The sequence below is a fragment of the Littorina saxatilis genome, linkage group LG9 (genome assembly GCF_037325665.1).
Source record: "Littorina saxatilis isolate snail1 linkage group LG9, US_GU_Lsax_2.0, whole genome shotgun sequence".
Lineage (NCBI taxonomy): Eukaryota > Metazoa > Mollusca > Gastropoda > Littorinimorpha > Littorinidae > Littorina > Littorina saxatilis.
In genome coordinates, this window is record NC_090253.1 from 39081696 (window position 1) to 39099440 (window position 17745).

The 17745-nt window shown below is 46.1% G+C and overlaps 1 protein-coding gene across 4 annotated transcripts in view; it reads left to right on the top strand.

The window, feature by feature from the left end:
* Positions 1–17745, top strand: part of LOC138976026 (aldehyde dehydrogenase family 3 member B1-like) — a 52213-nt gene that overhangs the window by 19303 nt on the left and 15165 nt on the right. For all 4 annotated transcript variants that reach the window (XM_070348816.1, XM_070348817.1, XM_070348820.1 and 1 more), the window contains exons 6-11: positions 798–961; positions 3871–3997; positions 13164–13267; positions 14336–14462; positions 15788–15858; positions 16766–16881. In XM_070348816.1, the coding sequence (XP_070204917.1) occupies positions 798–961; positions 3871–3997; positions 13164–13267; positions 14336–14462; positions 15788–15858; positions 16766–16881 (709 nt within the window). The remainder of the gene's footprint in view (positions 1–797; positions 962–3870; positions 3998–13163; positions 13268–14335; positions 14463–15787; positions 15859–16765; positions 16882–17745) is intronic.

Sequence of the window (17745 nt, forward strand, 5' to 3'; positions counted from 1 at the left end):
CTATGTGTTTTTGGAATCAGGAACCGACAAGGAATAAGATGAAAGTGTTTTTAAATTGATTTCGACAATTTAATTTTGATAATAATTTTTATATATTTAATTTTCAGAGCTTGTTTTTAATCCCCATATAACATATTTATATGTTTTTGGAATCAGAAAATGATGGAGAATAAGATGAACGTACATTTGGATCGTTTTATAAATTTTTATTTTTTTTTACAATTTTCCGATTTTTAATGACCAAAGTCATTAATTAATTTTTAAGCCACCAAGCTGAAATGCAATACCGAAGTCCGGGCTTCGTCGAAGATTACTTGACCAAAATTTGAACCAATTTGGTTGAAAAATGAGGGCGTGACAGTGCCGCCTCAACTTTCACGAAAAGCCGGATATGACGTCATAAAAGACATTTATCAAAAAAAGGAAAAAAACGTTCGGGGATTTCATACCCAGGAACTCTCATGTCAAATTTCATAAAGATCGGTCCAGTAGTTTAGTCTGAATCGCTCTACACACACACACACACACACAGACACACACACACACACGCACATACACCACGACCCTCGTCTCGATTCCCCCCTCTACGTTAAAACATTTAGTCAAAACTTGACTAAATGTAAAAACGGGCACTTAGCCAAGTGGTTAGGGTGTCAGCCTTCCATGTTGAACATTTCTAGACCACAAGTTTGTCTCAGTTTCTTCATCATACCAGCTGTAGAAAATCCCTTGTAAGGTCACCGCTAGGGTGTGCATGTATCAGTATCGTATCATTAAGTTATGCTGGTTTGTTGCAGGAGTGTATTAAGGTGGTGAACGGTGGGATCCCTGAAACAACGGCCCTGCTGACCGAGCGCTTTGATTTGGTCTTCTACACAGGCAACTCCAGCGTGGCTCGTATCGTCATGGCTGCCGCCGCCAAATATCTCACCCCCGTTGTCTTGGAGTTGGGTGGTAAAAGGTGAGCTATGGTTAATGTGCAGCCAATATTTGCTTGCCTGAGATGAAAGTTGTCTCTCTTGTCTTTTCGTTTTTATTTTTTTTAACATTTTTCATCAGCTCATTGGCTCACGTAAGTGTAGCCTATGCGATGCTAACTTTTGTCTGTCTGTGCGTGCGTGTGTGCGTGTGTGATAGAAACTTTAACATTTGACTGAACACCGAAATACTAATTTTACCGGGTTATTATCCAAGCAACAGCTTCAAAGTATTGAAGCAATGATCAACATTTCGTTGTAGATAAAGTGTGTATCCAAAGAAAACGGGAGGTGGTGGGTTTTGGGGGGGTAAAAACAGGTGACTGATTTGTGTTGTGTGTGGTATGTAGACCAGGTCAGGGGTCAAGGTTAGGTTAGATCGCGTGAAGGATTGTGGTATAGATTCACTTCTCAGTTCTAACCGAGCTGCATTCGCCGATTAGGGGAAGACGATTTCACATTGTTCGGTTTCGTAGCGGCTCCAGAAAAAATAGATAAAGAAGATACCAAAGGAGATTTCCTACAGGTTGATCTGCACAGCGTGTTTTCAGTGTCTGCGCGAGGAAGCGCTGTCGAAAGGGCAGTGTCTATCTCAGTGGCAGTCGTGTCCCCGTAACTCGTAAGTAGGCTACAGACAGACAGATCTAGATCTAGCGTCTCCCACTCTTGCACCGTGTCTATGCTTACTGTGTGTGTGTGTATGTTTGACGGAGTGATTGAGTTTGTGTTACTGTTTGTCGATTTCTTACGGGAGCCTTGAAGACTTCGCCTCTTGTTAGAATGGTATCCCTTTGTTTTTGAGTTTTTATACAAAGGAAATGATGAAATATGGTACATTTCCTTTTGTTTGGGTTGTTACTGTTTTTGTGTGTGTATTTTTTTCCCTTTGCAGAATGTCATGTGATTACACAAACCACATAAAGATTATGATGCTACCTTGGTTAGAAAGAATCATTATGGAACCCCCGTTCTAAGAGACCTCCGAGGACCTGAGAAAATCGTGTCCTTAAAGAGAAAGAGTCTTAAAATGTAAGGTCTTAGCCGGGGGAAGTCTTAAAATGGAGGTACATTTACACAGGTTATGAGTGGATAATCTTAAAATGTAAGGTCTTAGCCGGGGGAAGTCTTAAAATGGAGGTACATTTACACAGGTTATGAGTGGATAATCTTAAAATGTAAGGTCTTAGCCGGGGGAAGTCTTAAAATGGAGGTACATTTACACAGGTTATGAGTGAATAATCTTAAAATGTAAGGTCTTAGCCGGGGGAAGTCTTAGAATGGAGGTACATTTACACAGGTTATGAGTGGATAATCTTAAAATGTAAGGTCTTAGAAGGGGGAAGTCTTAAAATGGAGGTACATTTACACAGGTTATGAGTGGACAATCTTAAAATGTAAGCTCTTAGCCGGGGGAAGTCTTAAAATGGAGGTACATTTACACAGGTTATGAGTGGACAATCTTAAAATGTAAGCTCTTAGCCGGGGGAAGTCTTAAAATGGAGGTACATTTACACAGGTTATGAGTGGATAATCTTAAAATGTAAGGTCTTAGCCAGGGGAAGTCTTAGAATGGAGCTACATTTACACAGGTTATGAGTGGATAATCTTAAAATGTAAGGTCTTAGCCGGGGGAAGTCTTAAAATGGAGGTACATTTACACAGGTTATGAGTGGATAATCTTAAAATGTAAGGTCTTAGCCGGGGGAAGTCTTAAAATGTAGGTACATTTACACAGGTTATGAGTGGATAATCTTAAAATGTAAGGTCTTAGCCGGGGGAAGTCTTAAAATGGAGGTACATTTACACAGGTTATGAGTGGACAATCTTAAAATGTAAGCTCTTAGCCGGGGGAAGTCTTAAAATGGAGGTACATTTACACAGGTTATGAGTGGACAATCTTAAAATGTAAGCTCTTAGCCGGGGGAAGTCTTAAAATGGAGGTACATTTACACAGGTTATGAGTGGATAATCTTAAAATGTAAGGTCTTAGCCGGGGGAAGTCTTAAAATGGAGGTACATTTACACAGGTTATGAGTGGATAATCTTAAAATGTAAGGTCTTAGCCGGGGGAAGTCTTAGAATGGAGGTACATTTACACAGGTTATGAGTGGATAATCTTAAAATGTAAGGTCTTAGCCGGGTGAAGACTTAAAATGGAGGTCCATTTACACAGGTTATGAGTGGATAATCTTAAAATGTAAGGTCTTAGAAGGGGGAAGTCTTAGAATGGGTATGTGTGGGCCGCAAGGGGGGGGGGGGGGGATTATAAAAATGGAGGTAAATTTACAGAGGTTCTGAGCAGAAAATCTTCTTCTTCTTCTGCGTTCGCGGGCTGAAACTCCCACGTACACTCGTGGTTTTTTTGCACGAGTGGAATTTTACGTGTATGACCGTTTTTTACCCCGCCATTTAGGCAGCCATACGCCGTTTTCGGAGGAAGCATGCTGGGTATTTTCGTGTTTCTATAACCCACCGATCTCAGACATGGATTACAGGATCTTTTTCGTGCGCACTTGGTCTTGTGCTTGCGTGTACACACGGGGGTGTTCGGACACCGAGGAGAGTCTGCACACAAAGTTGACTCTGAGAAATAAATCTCTCGCCGAACGTGGGGACGAACTCACGCTGGCAGCGGCCAACTGGATACAAATCCAGCGCGCTACCGACTGAGCTACATCCCCGCCAGCAGAAAATCTGAAAATGGAAGGTCTTGAAAGGGGGGGGGGGGGGGGGGGATTATAAAAATGGAGGTAAATTTACAGAGGTTCTGAGCAGAAAATCTGAAAATGTAAGGTCCTGGAAGGGGGAAGGTTATGTGTGGGCAGAACATCTGAAAATGCAAGGAGGGAGTCTTAAAACTGGCATTCTCTTTACACGTGGCTGTCTGTTTCAGCCCGGTGTACATTGACACGGGAGCTGACATAGAGGTGGTGGCGCGACGCTTGCTGTGGGGCAAGTACTGCAACGCAGGCCAGACGTGCATTGCTCCCGACTATGTTATGTGCTCACCAGAGACACAGGTTAGTGCTTGACGTCGCAGAGTGTTTTATCTTCAGTAGCACACATGTGTGACTTCTTGTGTGTATGTATTCTGGTTTTTGTGCCATATACAAATGTTTAATAAAAAGAAGGGGGTGCTGGTTTATTGTTTTGTGTCATGTAAGAATTTCGTAGAAGGGGGATGGAATCGGTCTTTATTTCTGTGGCTTGAACCCTCACTCTGCCAGTCCCCCTCACCCTTAACACTTTCGCGACGGGACACTGATAAATCAGTACCAGCGCTGACACGCCCATGGACGGGAAGCGCATTTTTCAGTACCAGCCATAGAGGGTACACGACTCGTGATTGCTTCCCGGTTTTTGAAGCTTGCAAATAAATTGAGTTGTTTCCCTTGATACACTTGGCGTCCCCTTCTGCCATTTGCAAATCCGCCTGATTTGTGTGCGTTTTTGAGGAAAAAAAATGAATCAAAGGCGAGCCTTGTCTCGGGAGGAGATTCTCCGGATGTTGGACCTAGAGGATCCCGTAGAGCATGATTCGGACGTATCGTTTTCGCCTCACGAAAGCGATACAAGCAGTGAAAGTGAGGAAGAAACAGTCCCGTTGTTGCTAGTACGAGTCGGCAAACTACACGTGGTTGGCGGTGATACTGCTAGACGAACATGTATCTCGGAATCGTGCAGGAGCTATGGGGGCGTGGCAGCACTGATAACAATGGATGGCTGGAGCCTTCAAATCCTTTTGGAATTGTTCATAGGTGTACAGTTGGTACTTTGTTGTGAAAATGTGACTTATATTCAATATGGATTACCTAGACATCATTTGGTGAGTGTTAGATCTACAGTTTTGTTTCATTTGAGTCAGGATGCTGTGAGTGAATGCGTGATTTGCTTGTTTTTTTCTTTGTACTGTCTCCTTATTTCTGTGTACAATGTTAACAATATTTCAGCTAATTCATAGGTTTTACACCTTGTTTGGTTATAACATTATTTATAATACTTTCTGTTAAAAAATAACTTTTAAAAAAAGCAGTAGAAAATAAAACACACACAAAAAAACGTTAAAAAACACAAATTAAATAACATATTCTTACTCCGAATCACATTAGCATTGAGTCACCTGAAATGCTTATCACTGAAAAACGCTTACCCGGCTAAAAATTTTAAAGGGAAGCAACCCCATCACCAAAACGAAAGTGAAAGTAGCTTGGTAATGGGCCAGCACACTGGGAGTTACCTCCCATACGGGTGTGTGCCACGTCACTTCCTCTAGGAACACGTGCCTATTCTCATACGTCTTTTTCACCTCGGAGAGGACGGTTCACTTTTTGACGCTCTGTGGCTGACCTTGTGTGTTTGAGTGACACCCGCCGGCCACGTTACCCAGCTTTTCTGCTCGCCTTGCCTTCAGTTTGGTGAGCTCGTTCCCGTTTGTTTTTGGTTGTTTGCGCTGTTTTCGTTACTGTACGTTGTCCGTTTTTTGCGGACTTGTGTGTCAGTGACTTGCGTGTTTCGCCATTTTGTTGTGTGAGTTAGTTAGCTAGCTCGTATGACTTTGCTCGTAGCTCTGCGTGCCCCTTTCTGTGTTGGGCAAGTGTAGCTATAGTATTTTGTTGACGCGAAAGTGTGTGTGTTTACTGTGTTTTCAGTCGTTTAGACTTACGTTTCAGTAAATTTTTTCGCGTTGCCACGTGTTGTTGACCGGCGTGTCAGTGACTTGCGTGTTTCGCCATTTTGTTGTGTGAGTTAGTTTTCTGGCTCGTGTGACTTTGTTTGTAGCTCTACGTGCCTCTGTTTTTGTGGGGCAAGTTTAGCTATCGTATTTTGTCGACGCGAAAGAGTGTGTGTTTACTGTGTTTTCAGTCGTTTAGACTTACGTGTCAGTAAATTTTTTCGCGTTGCCACGTGTTGTTGACTTGTGTGTCAGTTACTTGCGTGTTTCGCCATTTTGTTGTGTGAGTTAGTTTACTAGCTCGTGTGACTTTGTTTGTAGCTCTACGTGCCTCTGTTTTTGTTAGGCAAGTGTAGCTATCGTATTTTGTTGACGCGAAAGTGTGTGTTTTTACTGAGTTTTCAGTCGTTTAGACTTACGTTCAGTAAAATGTTTTCGTGTTGTTTACATGGATTTGACAGCATGTCTGATTCAGACAAGCGCTGTGGCAAGTCGGACCCCAAGGGGAAATTTAAGCCTTAGGCTTCTTCTGAAGCAGTTTTACTTGTACAGACCAAGAACGTAGCACTTGGTTGTCTGTACCTATTTCGGCGCCTTGCGCTGTTACTACTTCTGCTATCTTTTGCGGCGCCTAGCGCTACTGTTACGTCTGCTCCGGTTCTCTACTACGGAGACTTCGTCCTCGTTGTTAGCACCTGTGCAGGGTGCGTTGGTTCCTTTCTGTTTTAGACACTGGTTCCGGAAATCCGCAGCTTGGTGCAGGCAGAGTTCCAGCGTTCCGTCGCCAGTTGTTTGGCGTTTCCGGCATCTGGCAGTGACGTCCGGGCGTTGGCTTCCGTGTCTTTGCCTTCCATTTCCGGTTTGGAGCAGCGTCCTCCCTCTTCAGCTGCGGCTGGTAAGCAGAGCTGGTCCGATAGCCCTCGTGAGGCGCCTGGACGTTCTCTCTCGGGAGACAGCTCTTTCGCTTCGGGTCACGACCGATACCATGCTGATCTTTCATTTCCGGCGATAACCTACGAGGCCCCGGATTTGATCGAACAGCGGCGGCAGTCGGTTTCGGCTGCCGCATTTCCGGCACTTGCCGGAAGTGATGATCCGTCCGCTCCGGCACGCCACGGCGGTCGCGGCAGGATGGAGTATTCACTGACTTCCGGTCCTTCCGGATCGCGAAGTCAACCAGTGCAGCCTTCGTTTCCGCATTGCGCGGTTCCGTCGGCTACACTACCGGCTCTCGCCGGAAGTGATGATTCGTCCACGCAGGCACGCTACGGCGGCTGCGGCAGGATGGAGTATTCACTGACTTCCGGTCCTTCCGGATCACGAAGTCAACCAGTGCAGCCTTCACTTCCGCATTGCGCGGTTTCCGACGGCTACACTTCCGGTTTCGGCCGGACACGCTGCTTCCTCTTCTGGTGCTTCCTTCCGGATACCAGTGGGTGGATTCCAGCGTACGCCTTCTGGCCTGTTAGTGCCTAGGCTTGAGCAGGCATCACTCCACTCTGATGGGGGAGTGACGTCAGCTCATCCAGCTCCGGTTTTTCCGGATAGTCGTCCTGCCTACCCTTTACCTTCACAAGGTTCTGGGCTGCAGGATGATGTTCGTGCACAGGCATTTCCGGTTTCCGGTTTGCCAGGGCATGCTTCTGCTTCCGGAACTGGTGTTTTTGGTTTCAGTGCAGCCTTCGCTTCCGCATTGCGCGGTTCTGTCGGCTGCACTACCGGCACTCGCCGGAGGTGATGATCCGTCCACGCAGGCACGCTACGGCGGCTGCGGCAGTATGGAGTTTTCACTGACTTCCGGTCCTTCCGGATCACGAAGTCAACCAGTGCAGCCTTCAATTCCGCATTGCGCGGTTTCGTCGTCTACACTTCCGGTTTCGGCCGGACACGCTGCTTCCTCTTCTGGTGCTTCCTTCCGGATATCAGAGGGTGGATTCCAGCGTACGCCTTCCGGCCATTTAGTGCCTAGGCTTGAGCAGGCATCACTCCACTCGGATGGGGGAGTGACGTCAGCTCATCCAGCTCCGGTTTTTTCGGATGGTCGTCCTGCCTACCCTTACCTTCACAAGGTTCTGGGTTGCAGGATAATGTTCGTGCACAGGCATTCCGGTTTCCGGTTTGCCAGGGCATGCTTCTGCTTCCGGAACTGGTGGTTTTGGTCATGGTTCCATGTGTGACTATTCTGATGCTCCATCAGTGGTCAACGAGGAATCTCGGGGCGTGTTTCCGTCGAAGCTCAAGTCTGTTCTTGACATCGCGGCGGAAGTAGCGTCTCGTTTTTTCCCCGAAGGGGTGGTGGCTGCGGACTCTTCCGCTCCGTTCGATCCTTCGGCCATGACGGACTTCCGGCCGGCACAGGAAGATGTTTCTTCCTTCCGGTTCGCCGAGTCTCCGTCAGTGGTTTACCAACTTTCGCATTCGCTGGTTCGTCCAGCACATGCGGGGAGTGGTATTCGGCCAGTGCCTGTTCCGTTACTGCTTCCTTTTGGTCCAGTTCCGGAATCAGCTCAGCAGTGGGTGGCGTCGGCTTCTCAAGCCTCTTCCTTTGTGCCTACGGGCAATAGGAAGCTTAGCTTGCCCACTCAGAGCCAGAGCTGGCTGGCGTCTTTTGCACTCCCTAGGGCTACCCTTCCGGTTCCCCGGGAATTGCTGCCTCTTCTGGCTAAACCGATCAAGCTTGATCTGGTTCTGCCGGTTTCTGAGGCTTCCCTCCTCTCTGCTGAGGAGGTTGGACGTCGGCAGATCGAACTGTCCTCCGTTGCGGAGACTCTTGTTCGGACTCTGTATCGGGCATTGATCGATTCGCTGGTTCCTTTCACTCTCAGTGAAGAACAAAATGCGGACGATGTCTCTGCGCTTTTTACCGCCATGGCCAAGGTCAATGAGGAACAATTGCGTCTTTCCTCTCTACAGTACACCCAAGCGGTCCTCTGTAGGAGGGATCTCTTCCTCTCGCAGTCCCAGTTCACGGAGCTGGCTACTAGGGAGACCTTGAGAGTCTCCCCGGTCTCAGAGGAATCTCGCTTCTGTTCTCTGGCAATGGATGCCAGACAGAAGGAGATTCAGTCGAACAAGGACAGTCAGTTCCTCGACTTCACTCTGCAGGGGGTGAAACAGTCTAAGCCTTCTAAGCAAAAGCAGGCTCAGACATTGTCGAACCTCAAGCCAGCTCAGAAGCGGCAGGCTCTGCCGGTCGCTCGTGGCAGGAAGAAGAGGACGGCATCGGGGAGGGGGTGTGGCGGCTCTGGGAGTAAGCCACACCCCCAATGAAGCGCTCCCGATCTCACCCCCCTCCCGCCTTCCACCTTGGTGATGGCGGGAGGCCCCTCCCGTGCGCTTTCTCATTGGATGTCGGTAGTAGACAGCCAATGGATTGTGGGAGTGGTGAGATCGGGCTTCCGCCTGCTCTGGCGGGAGGAAAAGGCGCCTCTTACCCGAGTGCCACCGCGGTTCAAGCCCATCTGCTCGCAGGAAGCATGTTCCGTCTTGCAGTCGGAAATTGCCTCCCTGGAGCAGAAGGGCGCGGTGGAGAGAGTTCGGGTCCATAGCTCCCTGGGATTTTAGGGCGTCTTTTCGCCGTTCCCAAAGCGTCAGGAGGACGGCGTCCCGTGTTGGATTTATCTCTCCTCAACACTTTCTTGAGTGAGATAAAAGACAAGATGGAGACGCCAGCCTCGGTCCGAGACTCTCTCCGCCCAGGAGACTGGGTGACCTCGATCGATCTCACGGACGCATACTTTCATTCTTATGCATCCGGCCGACCGGAAATGGCTTTGTTTCCGGTGGGGAGATCAGATCTACCAGTTTCGCGCACTCCCTTTCGGGCTGTCTCTCGCACCATGGATTTTCACCATGGTGGTGAGACAGGTCTGTGCACTGGTGAGGTCCTAGGGTATCCGCCTGCGGGCTTATCTGGACGACTGATTCATCATGAACCAGTCCCAGAGCGGCTGTTCGCAAGATACCCTGATGGTTCTTCGAGAATCCAACTTGTTGGCGTTCTCGATCAACCAGGGAAAGTCGGAGCTGACCCCGTCACAGACATTCACTTATCTGGGTATGTCTTTCGACACGGTCGCGTGGACGGTCCAGCCTTCTCAGAGAAGGGTGCACAAGCTCCAAGCTCAGATTTGCTCCACTTTGCCTCTCCTGATGGCTTCCATCCGTCTGGACTTGGTGGCTCGCTCGCATAGAGCGTCCACCTCGTCAGTTTATGCTTCCCACTGGAAGGCATGGACTGCCTGGTGTTCAGCTACAGGGGTGAGTTCGGTGGCTCCGCGCTCTATTCAGGTCGCCAACCGCCTCTCTTTCATGTCTTCGCAGGGCGCCTCAGGCTCCTCGTTGAGGGTCCGGCGCTTCGCTATCTCGGCGACTCTTAAGCAGATCGGTCGGTCTGTTCGAGTCGGGGGCGTTATAGCTGCAGTCATTAAAAGGGCTGCTCTTAAGGAAGCGAAAGCTCGTTTGCCCGCTCCCAAGTGGGACTTGTTTTTAATCCTGGAATTCCTACGTTCTGCGGATTTTGAGCCTTTGAGCGAGGCCATTCTGTTCAATGTCACTCGCAAAGCGCTGGTTCTTCTTTTGTTGGCAACGGCCCGACGGGGTAGCGAGGTCCACGCCCTGTCGGGTCAGCCTGGAGATATCTCCTTTTAGTCGGACGGTTCCGCATCTTTGCGTTTCCGGCCCGATTTCCTGGCCAAGAATCAGTCTCCGGGGCAGGCCTCTCCGCTGGTTAGAGTCAAGGCTCTGATCAGCGCGTTGGCCCCGGATGACCTTGATTCGGTCAATTGCCCTGTGAGGGCTCTTCGTCTGTACTTAGCCCGGACTCAGCCGTTTCGGTCTAGTTCTCAGAAGTTGCTGTTTATCTCGCCCTTTTCTAGGCGCGAGTAAGATTTGTCGAAGGTATCGTTGGCCCGGTGGGTGTCCTCGCTCATTAAGCAAGCTTATGAGTGGAGTCGCACAAAGAGGGGGGGGGTCATGCCCTCCTTGCCACTTGACTCGGCCCGAGCCCATGAAATGAGGGCGTGGGCATCCTCTCTGGCAGTACTGCGCTCCAGATGTCTAGAGGAGGTGCTGACAATTGCGTTTTGGCGTTCTGAAGATGTTTTCATAAACTTTTATCTTCGGGACGTCTCGGCTCTTCGACAGGATGGCTCCAGAGGCCTTCCAGCTCTCATAGCAGCAGGTCAGTTCCTGTCCAGAACTTGATGGTGAGTTTTGATTCATTTCTAGCCCACCGCCTTGTTGATGTTATCTGCTAATGTGATTCGGAGTAAGAATATGTTATTTAATGGAAAATTTCCTAGATAAATTTTCATTTAATTAATATACTTACCCGAATCACATACTGTATTCCCTCCCACCTGCCCCGCGTATGGTTTTAAGATTTTTAAAGCCGTATGAGAATAGGCACGTGTTCCTAGAGGAAGTGACGTGGCACACACCCGTATGGGAGGTAACTCCCAGTGTGCTGGCCCATTACCAAGCTACTTTCACTTTCGTTTTGGTGATGGGGTTGCTTCCCTTTAAAATTTTTAGCCGGGTAAGCGTTTTTCAGTGATAAGCATCTCAGGTGACTCAATGCTAATGTGATTCGGGTAAGTATATTAATTAAATGAAAATTTATCTAGGAAATTTTCCATTATCCCCCTTTCACCCCCCTTTCACCCCCCTTTGCTAAAACAAATCGCGTGACAAACTTATAAATAGCACGACTGAACTGGGCATCCATTTTTGAATTAGTACACAAAATTTGGTGGTGATTGGACTTAATTCAAGCTTGCTAGACAGATTTCTTTACAGTTACTGATTTTTGGGAAGTTTCTTGGTGGCAAGCTTGGGCAGGCGGGACGTAAACGCCGTGGCAGTGCTAGTCACAATAGTGTTAAAACCCGCTACTAACTTCAGCCGAACCAAGCCGAACTAGGTTCGGCGAACGTTGCACAACGCCATCAAATCAGGGGATTTCCCTATTTTTGGGTTGCAGCTGCAACGTTCGAGGTTCGCCGATTCACTCCTGCAAACCTTGCAGCGCGTCACTGTAACCTTAGACGAACTGACTTTTCATTGGTTGGATATTTGTGTATCTTCATCCTTGAAGTGTGACAATAATGAAACGCTGTCAACTGATCACGAGTCTTCTCACGTGATATTTCTTGATCATGTGACCGTTGTCACCAGAACATTTGCCGCTAGTTAGTACACCGAACAAGGCACGGTGTAACATTCGCCGAACCTAGTTCGGCTTGGTTCAGCTGTAGTTGGTAGCAGGCTTAAGCGGGTTCTGTGAAAAAATGTGTAACATACAATGTTTTACAAGCAAATGCACATCAGTGTACATAATTTAAGATAATCAGAGGTCTTATATCTAGTTTCGACTAACACTGTTGTTCAACTATTGAGGCATCATTGACGGGTTGATCAGAAGCTCAATAAATCTTTTTCCCTTTCCAGTGTTGTTCACAGGCCTTGGTCTGCGGTCATTGGGGCATATTTTTTTGATCTGATGCATTGGTCTGACCTCATACAGTGGAACCCCCCTTCTAAGACCTTCTTCTTCTGCGTTCGTGGGCTGAAACTCCCACGTACACTCGTGTTTTTTGCATGAGTGGAATTTTACGTGTATGACCGTTTTTTACCCCGCCATTTAGGCAGCCATACGCCGTTTTCGGAGGAAGCATGCTGGGTATTTTCGTGTTTCTATAACCCACCGAACTCTGACATGGATTACAGGATCTTTTTCGTGCGCACTTGGTCTTGTGCTTGCGTGTACACACGGGGGGTGTTCGGACACCGAGGAGAGTCTGCACACAAAGTTGACTCTGAGAAATAAATCTCTCGCCGAACGTGGGGACGAACTCACGCTGACAGCGGCCAACTGGATACAAATCCAGCGCACTGCCGACTGAGCTACATCCCCGCCCGTCTAAGACCTTCAAAAGTTAGAGAAAATCAGGTCTTAAAAGAGAGGGAGTCTTAAAAGAGAGGGAGTCTTAAAAGGGGTTCCACTGTACTGGTTGACCGTCCGATAGTTTTGATATGTATGAGGTCTTCTGACAATCAATGTTCCTAACAAGCGCGGACAAAGCCAGGACATTTGGATCTACACATATTTTCAACGCAGGTCTTTCTTCTTCTGCGTTTCCCGTTGCCATGCTACACTTGTCAGGTTCGTTGACATGACGAAGTTTGCAGTTCGCCGCAGGGACTCCGCTGGGCCCCACAGTTTCTCCTGTATGTCAACCATCTGTGGCCAGAATTCACTTCTCAGGCCCGCAAAAGTTGGGCATGTCTGGAGAACATGCTCTGGAGTCTGAGTGCCTGTTCCACACGGGCATTCATCCGTGTGGGAGATTTTCATTCTGTGCATGTGCGCTAGGAGCCGGCAGTGACCAGTATACACAGGTCCAAATCACTTTTTGTCATCTGAGGCTGGGAACAACACTACCTTTCATCTGTGAAGACGTTGAATTTAAGAATGGGTGGCTCAGTGTGGAACATTTATCTCTTTGTTACAGGAAAAGTTGATTGAAAAAGTGAAGGACGTCCTCAAAGAATTCTTCGGGGAAAACCCCAAAACCTCAGACAGCTATGGCCGCATCATCAACGAAAGACATTTCCAGTTGGTTGTTGTTTTTCTCAAGATGATCATCGTTTTCCTATCAGTATCTGTTAATCTGTCTGTCCGTCTCCTGTGTGTGTGTATGGGGGGGGGGGGGGGGGGAGGGGGATGGGGGATGGTGTGTGTGTGTGGGGGGGAATGGGTATGTGTGTGTGATCAACTTTCTGCAGATACATTTCAAATGGCTATATGCTTTTGCAAATTAGGATTATATAAGACAATGAAGATCATAGTCAAACACTGCGGAGGACAACATTTGTTGCACTTTACACAGATCGAGACAGTTGTTATCCAAGACTGTGCTAATGGTCGATGTGAACAATGGCTGTCGAGATCTGTGCCATTTTTTGGTCAAAAATTCAAATATCATTCAAAAATAAAAATAACATGTGTCAGTCCATTTTAGAATTCCTTTTATTTCTTTACGATTAAACGCAGACAACTTGCAACTTTTGTGGTCTCGGTCAGCCGCCTAAATGTGAGATTTAGTTGGACTCTGTTGTCACATGGTTCAAAGTGAAAGAAAAGAAATCTAACAGAATGTTCAATTAATACGTAAACTGTTACACAATCTATGTATGTGTGTATGTCTATGTTATTCTGTCTCTGTGTATGTGTGTGTGTGTGTGTGTCTCTCTGTCTATCTTTCTGTGTCTCTGTCTCCGCATGTGCATTTGTACTACAGTGGAACCCCCCTTTTAAGACCTCCAACAATCTGAGATAATCAGGTCTTAAAAAGGAAGGAGTCTTAAAATGGGGGTACATTTTCAAAGACTATGAGGAGAAAGTCAAAGAAAAGAGGGTCTTGAAAAGGAGGGAGTCTTAAGATGGGGGTAAATTTACAACGTTGATGAAGAGAAAGTCTGAGATAAGAGGGTCTTAAAAAGAAGGGAGTCTTAAGATGAGGGTAAATTTACAACGTTGATGAGGAGAAAGTCAAAGAAAAGAGGGTCTTGAAAAGGAGGGAGTCTTAAGATGGGGGTAAATTTACAAAGTTGATGAAGAGAAAGTCTGAGATGAGGGTCTTAAAAGGGAGGGAGTCTGAAATTGGGGGTGTTTGATTTGCAGGCGTGTGAAGAAACTGATGGAAGGGGCGACAGTGGCCGTAGGGGGTGAGGTGGATGAGGGGGAGAAATACATCGCGCCCACCGTACTGAGGGACTGCAAACTGACCGACATTGTCATGCAGGAAGAGGTGAGCCAAGACCTGTTTGTTGATCTCTCTCGTTCTCTCTCTCTCTCTCTCTCTCTCTCTCTCTCTCTCTCTCTCTCTCTCTCTCTCTCTCTCTCTCTCTCTTTCTCTCTCTCTCTCTCTCTCTCTCTCTCTCTCTCTCTTCAGGTAAGTTAAGTCCCCTCTCTCTCTTTCTCTCGCTCTCTCTTCAGTTAAGTTTAGCTCTCTCTCTCTCTCTCTCTCTCTCTTTCTCTCTTTCTCTCTCTCTTTCTCTCTCTCTCTTTCTCTTTCTCTCTTCAGTTCAGTCTCTTTCTCTCTCTCTTCTCTTCTCTCTCTATCTCTCTCTTTCTTTCACTTTCACTCTCTCTTTCTCTCTCTCTGTCTCTCTCTCTTCAGTTCAGTTTAGTCTCTTTCTCTCTTGTTCTTTCTCTCCCACACACTCTCTCTCTCTCTCTCTCTCTCTCTCTCTCTCTCTCTCTCTCTCTCTCTCTCTCTCTTTCACTGTCTGTTTGTGTCAAATGTCATATTGGATTTGAGTGAAGATATGTTCAAATTGTTGGGTGTTGGTGTTGCGTCTTCTCTGGTGTCCATCTCCGTCTGTTTGTGACTGACAATCTTTCTCTCTGTCTCTGTCTCCGTCTCTCTGTCTCTGTCTCTCTCTCTCTCTCTCTCTCTCTCTGTCTCTCTCTCTTTGTCTCTCTCTCTCTCTCTGTCTCTCTCTCTCTCTCTCTCTCTCTCTCTCTCTCTCTCTCTCTCTCTCTCTCTCTCTCTCTCTCTCTGTCTCTCTCTCTCTCTCTGTCTGTCTGTCTGTCTCTCTCTTTCTCTCTCTCTCTCTCTCTCTCTCTCTCTCTCTCTCTCTCTCTCTCTCTCTCTCTCTCTCTCTCTCTCTCTGTGTTGTCACAGTATGCTGGAGCTTTAAGCTACACACGTAACATGTACGTTTTTATAACAGTAGATTGATACGTCATATTGTGCAAAAAAACTTCGAATCTTTGAAAACAGGTCAGCTAGTGCTGTAACCCATGGATGTGCTTTTTACATTTAGTCAATTGTGATATTAATAACTGAAATAACAGGATTACTATAATTACAGCAGAACCCCCCCCCCCCCCCCCACACTTCCTTTAAGATACTCCAAATTAAGACTTCCTCCCTTTAAGGACCCTGTTTTTTCAGACTTTTGGTTCATAACCTCTGTAAATTTACCCCCATTTTAAGACTTCTGTCTTTTTAAGGCCTGATTTTCTCAGGTTTTCGACATCTTAAAAGGGGAGAGGGAGGAGGGGTTTCAACTGTATCATCATTATAGGAATTCTTTAATCTTCTGTGTGTTTGTTATTCTATATCAGGTGTTTGGTCCCCTGATGCCCATTGTGACAGTGAGAGACCACAACGAGGCCCTCAACATTATCAACGATCGGTAAGTGAAATGAAGACATAACACTGGTTTTTCCTAAGTTTTGCACCAGTCAGTCTTTTTTTCGAGTGTGTCATTACTGTTGTTTGTTTCTGTGGTTTTCTGTATGTTATGGTGGTTTTGTTACATGCAGTCAAGTGTTGACTAAATGTTTTCAGATAGGTACCAGGAATCGAGACGAGGGTGGTGGTGAACGTATGTATGTATGTGTAAAGCAATTCCAGGAAAACTACCGGACAGATCCTCATGAAACTGTACATAGAACTTGTTCCAGATAATACCCAGGCACATGTTTTTTTATTTTTTCGATAATGGTCTTTGATGACATTATATTTGGCTTTTTGCAAAAGTTAAGGCTGCACTGTGGTGACCTCATTTTTTTTAAGTGAATTGATTGAAACTTTTACTGAGTCTGGACTATGGTATTGCATTTCAGGTTAGAAGCTGAAAATGTATTAATTTGTTTGTTCTTTAAAGATGTCATTTATTGAATTTTGTACAAACAAATTTGAAAAAGATTGCATTGTATTCCTTACCATTTCCTTAATCCAAAAATGCATAGATATGATATGCTTACTCTAAAAATGTGCTCAGAAATAAAGAAAATCTGTTTATGCAAATTAGGTCTTATGTTAATTGGCATACTTCACTGAGACCAGCTTGACCCGTTTGGGTTTACCCGTTTCGGCTAACCAGGTTTTAATAGCCTGGACTATGACTAATCCCAATTTTTGAGTGTCCTTAATTTAGTTTCACGCCGACAGATTGACTAAAAATATTTGTAAAAATCATTCTGTTTAAGCTGAATCTGTGTGATAGTGTGTTGGTTCTTTTACTTTGTCATTTGTGCTTGTTTACAGCACATACATGTATATTAATAATATAATAATAACTTTTTTTTTTTTTTTAGGGAGAAGCCCCTTGCAATGTACATCTTTTCCAATGACAAAGACGTGATTCGCGACCTGAAGGAAGGCACGAGCAGCGGCTCACTGTTGGTGAACGACACAGTGGTGCAGGCTGGGTGTAAGTGTATTGCACTTTATTGGCATCTTTTCTTCTTCTTCTTCGTTCATGGGCTGAAACTCCCTAGTTCACTCATGGTTTTGCACGATAGGGTTTTTACGTTTATGACCGTTTCAGGCAGTCATAGGCTCCTTTCCGGGGAAACATGCTTGGTATTTTTATGTTTCTATAACCCACCAAACTCTGACATGGATTACATGATCTTTTCTGTGCTCACTTGGTCTTGTGCTTGCGAAGGGGAATAAGACAATAGCAGGTCTGCACATTAGTTGACCTAGAAGATTGGAGAAATCTCCACCCTTAATCCAGCAGGCGGCCGCGGCCAGGATTTGAACTCACGATCCTCTGATAAAGAGGCCGATGATTTATTCACTTGGCCACTGCGCCTGTCTGGCATCTTACAATATAAGGTGAAATCGCAACAGAATGCAAAAAGAGAATGCTTGTAAGTTACAGAAAACATGCTTATGTTTTTCAAAGTTTTTTTTTTAAACAAAACTTGGAACAAAATGCAGTGATGCCTGTTGTAAGTCACGGAAACCATTATTAAAAAAAAAAAGTGAAAAAAGAGGCAACAGAATGCACATGGAGGTGCTTATTGTTTAGTGACAGAGTACGTAATTGCATGATTTGCTAAGTAACGTCAAATGGAATGGAATGCAAATGGAGCCATTTCAGTGCTTTCATGTTGTTCGAAAGTGCATTTTTTGCACTTTGCGGTAAGTCTTGGTCTTAAAGTAACAATTAAGCATCACATTAGTTTATTTTCAATGCAGGATTTCATTTACTAGTGCGCCCTGCGCCATTGGCGCATTGAATCTGAAAATGTCCCATCACAATTCCCTTCAGTGCGTCAAAGGGCGC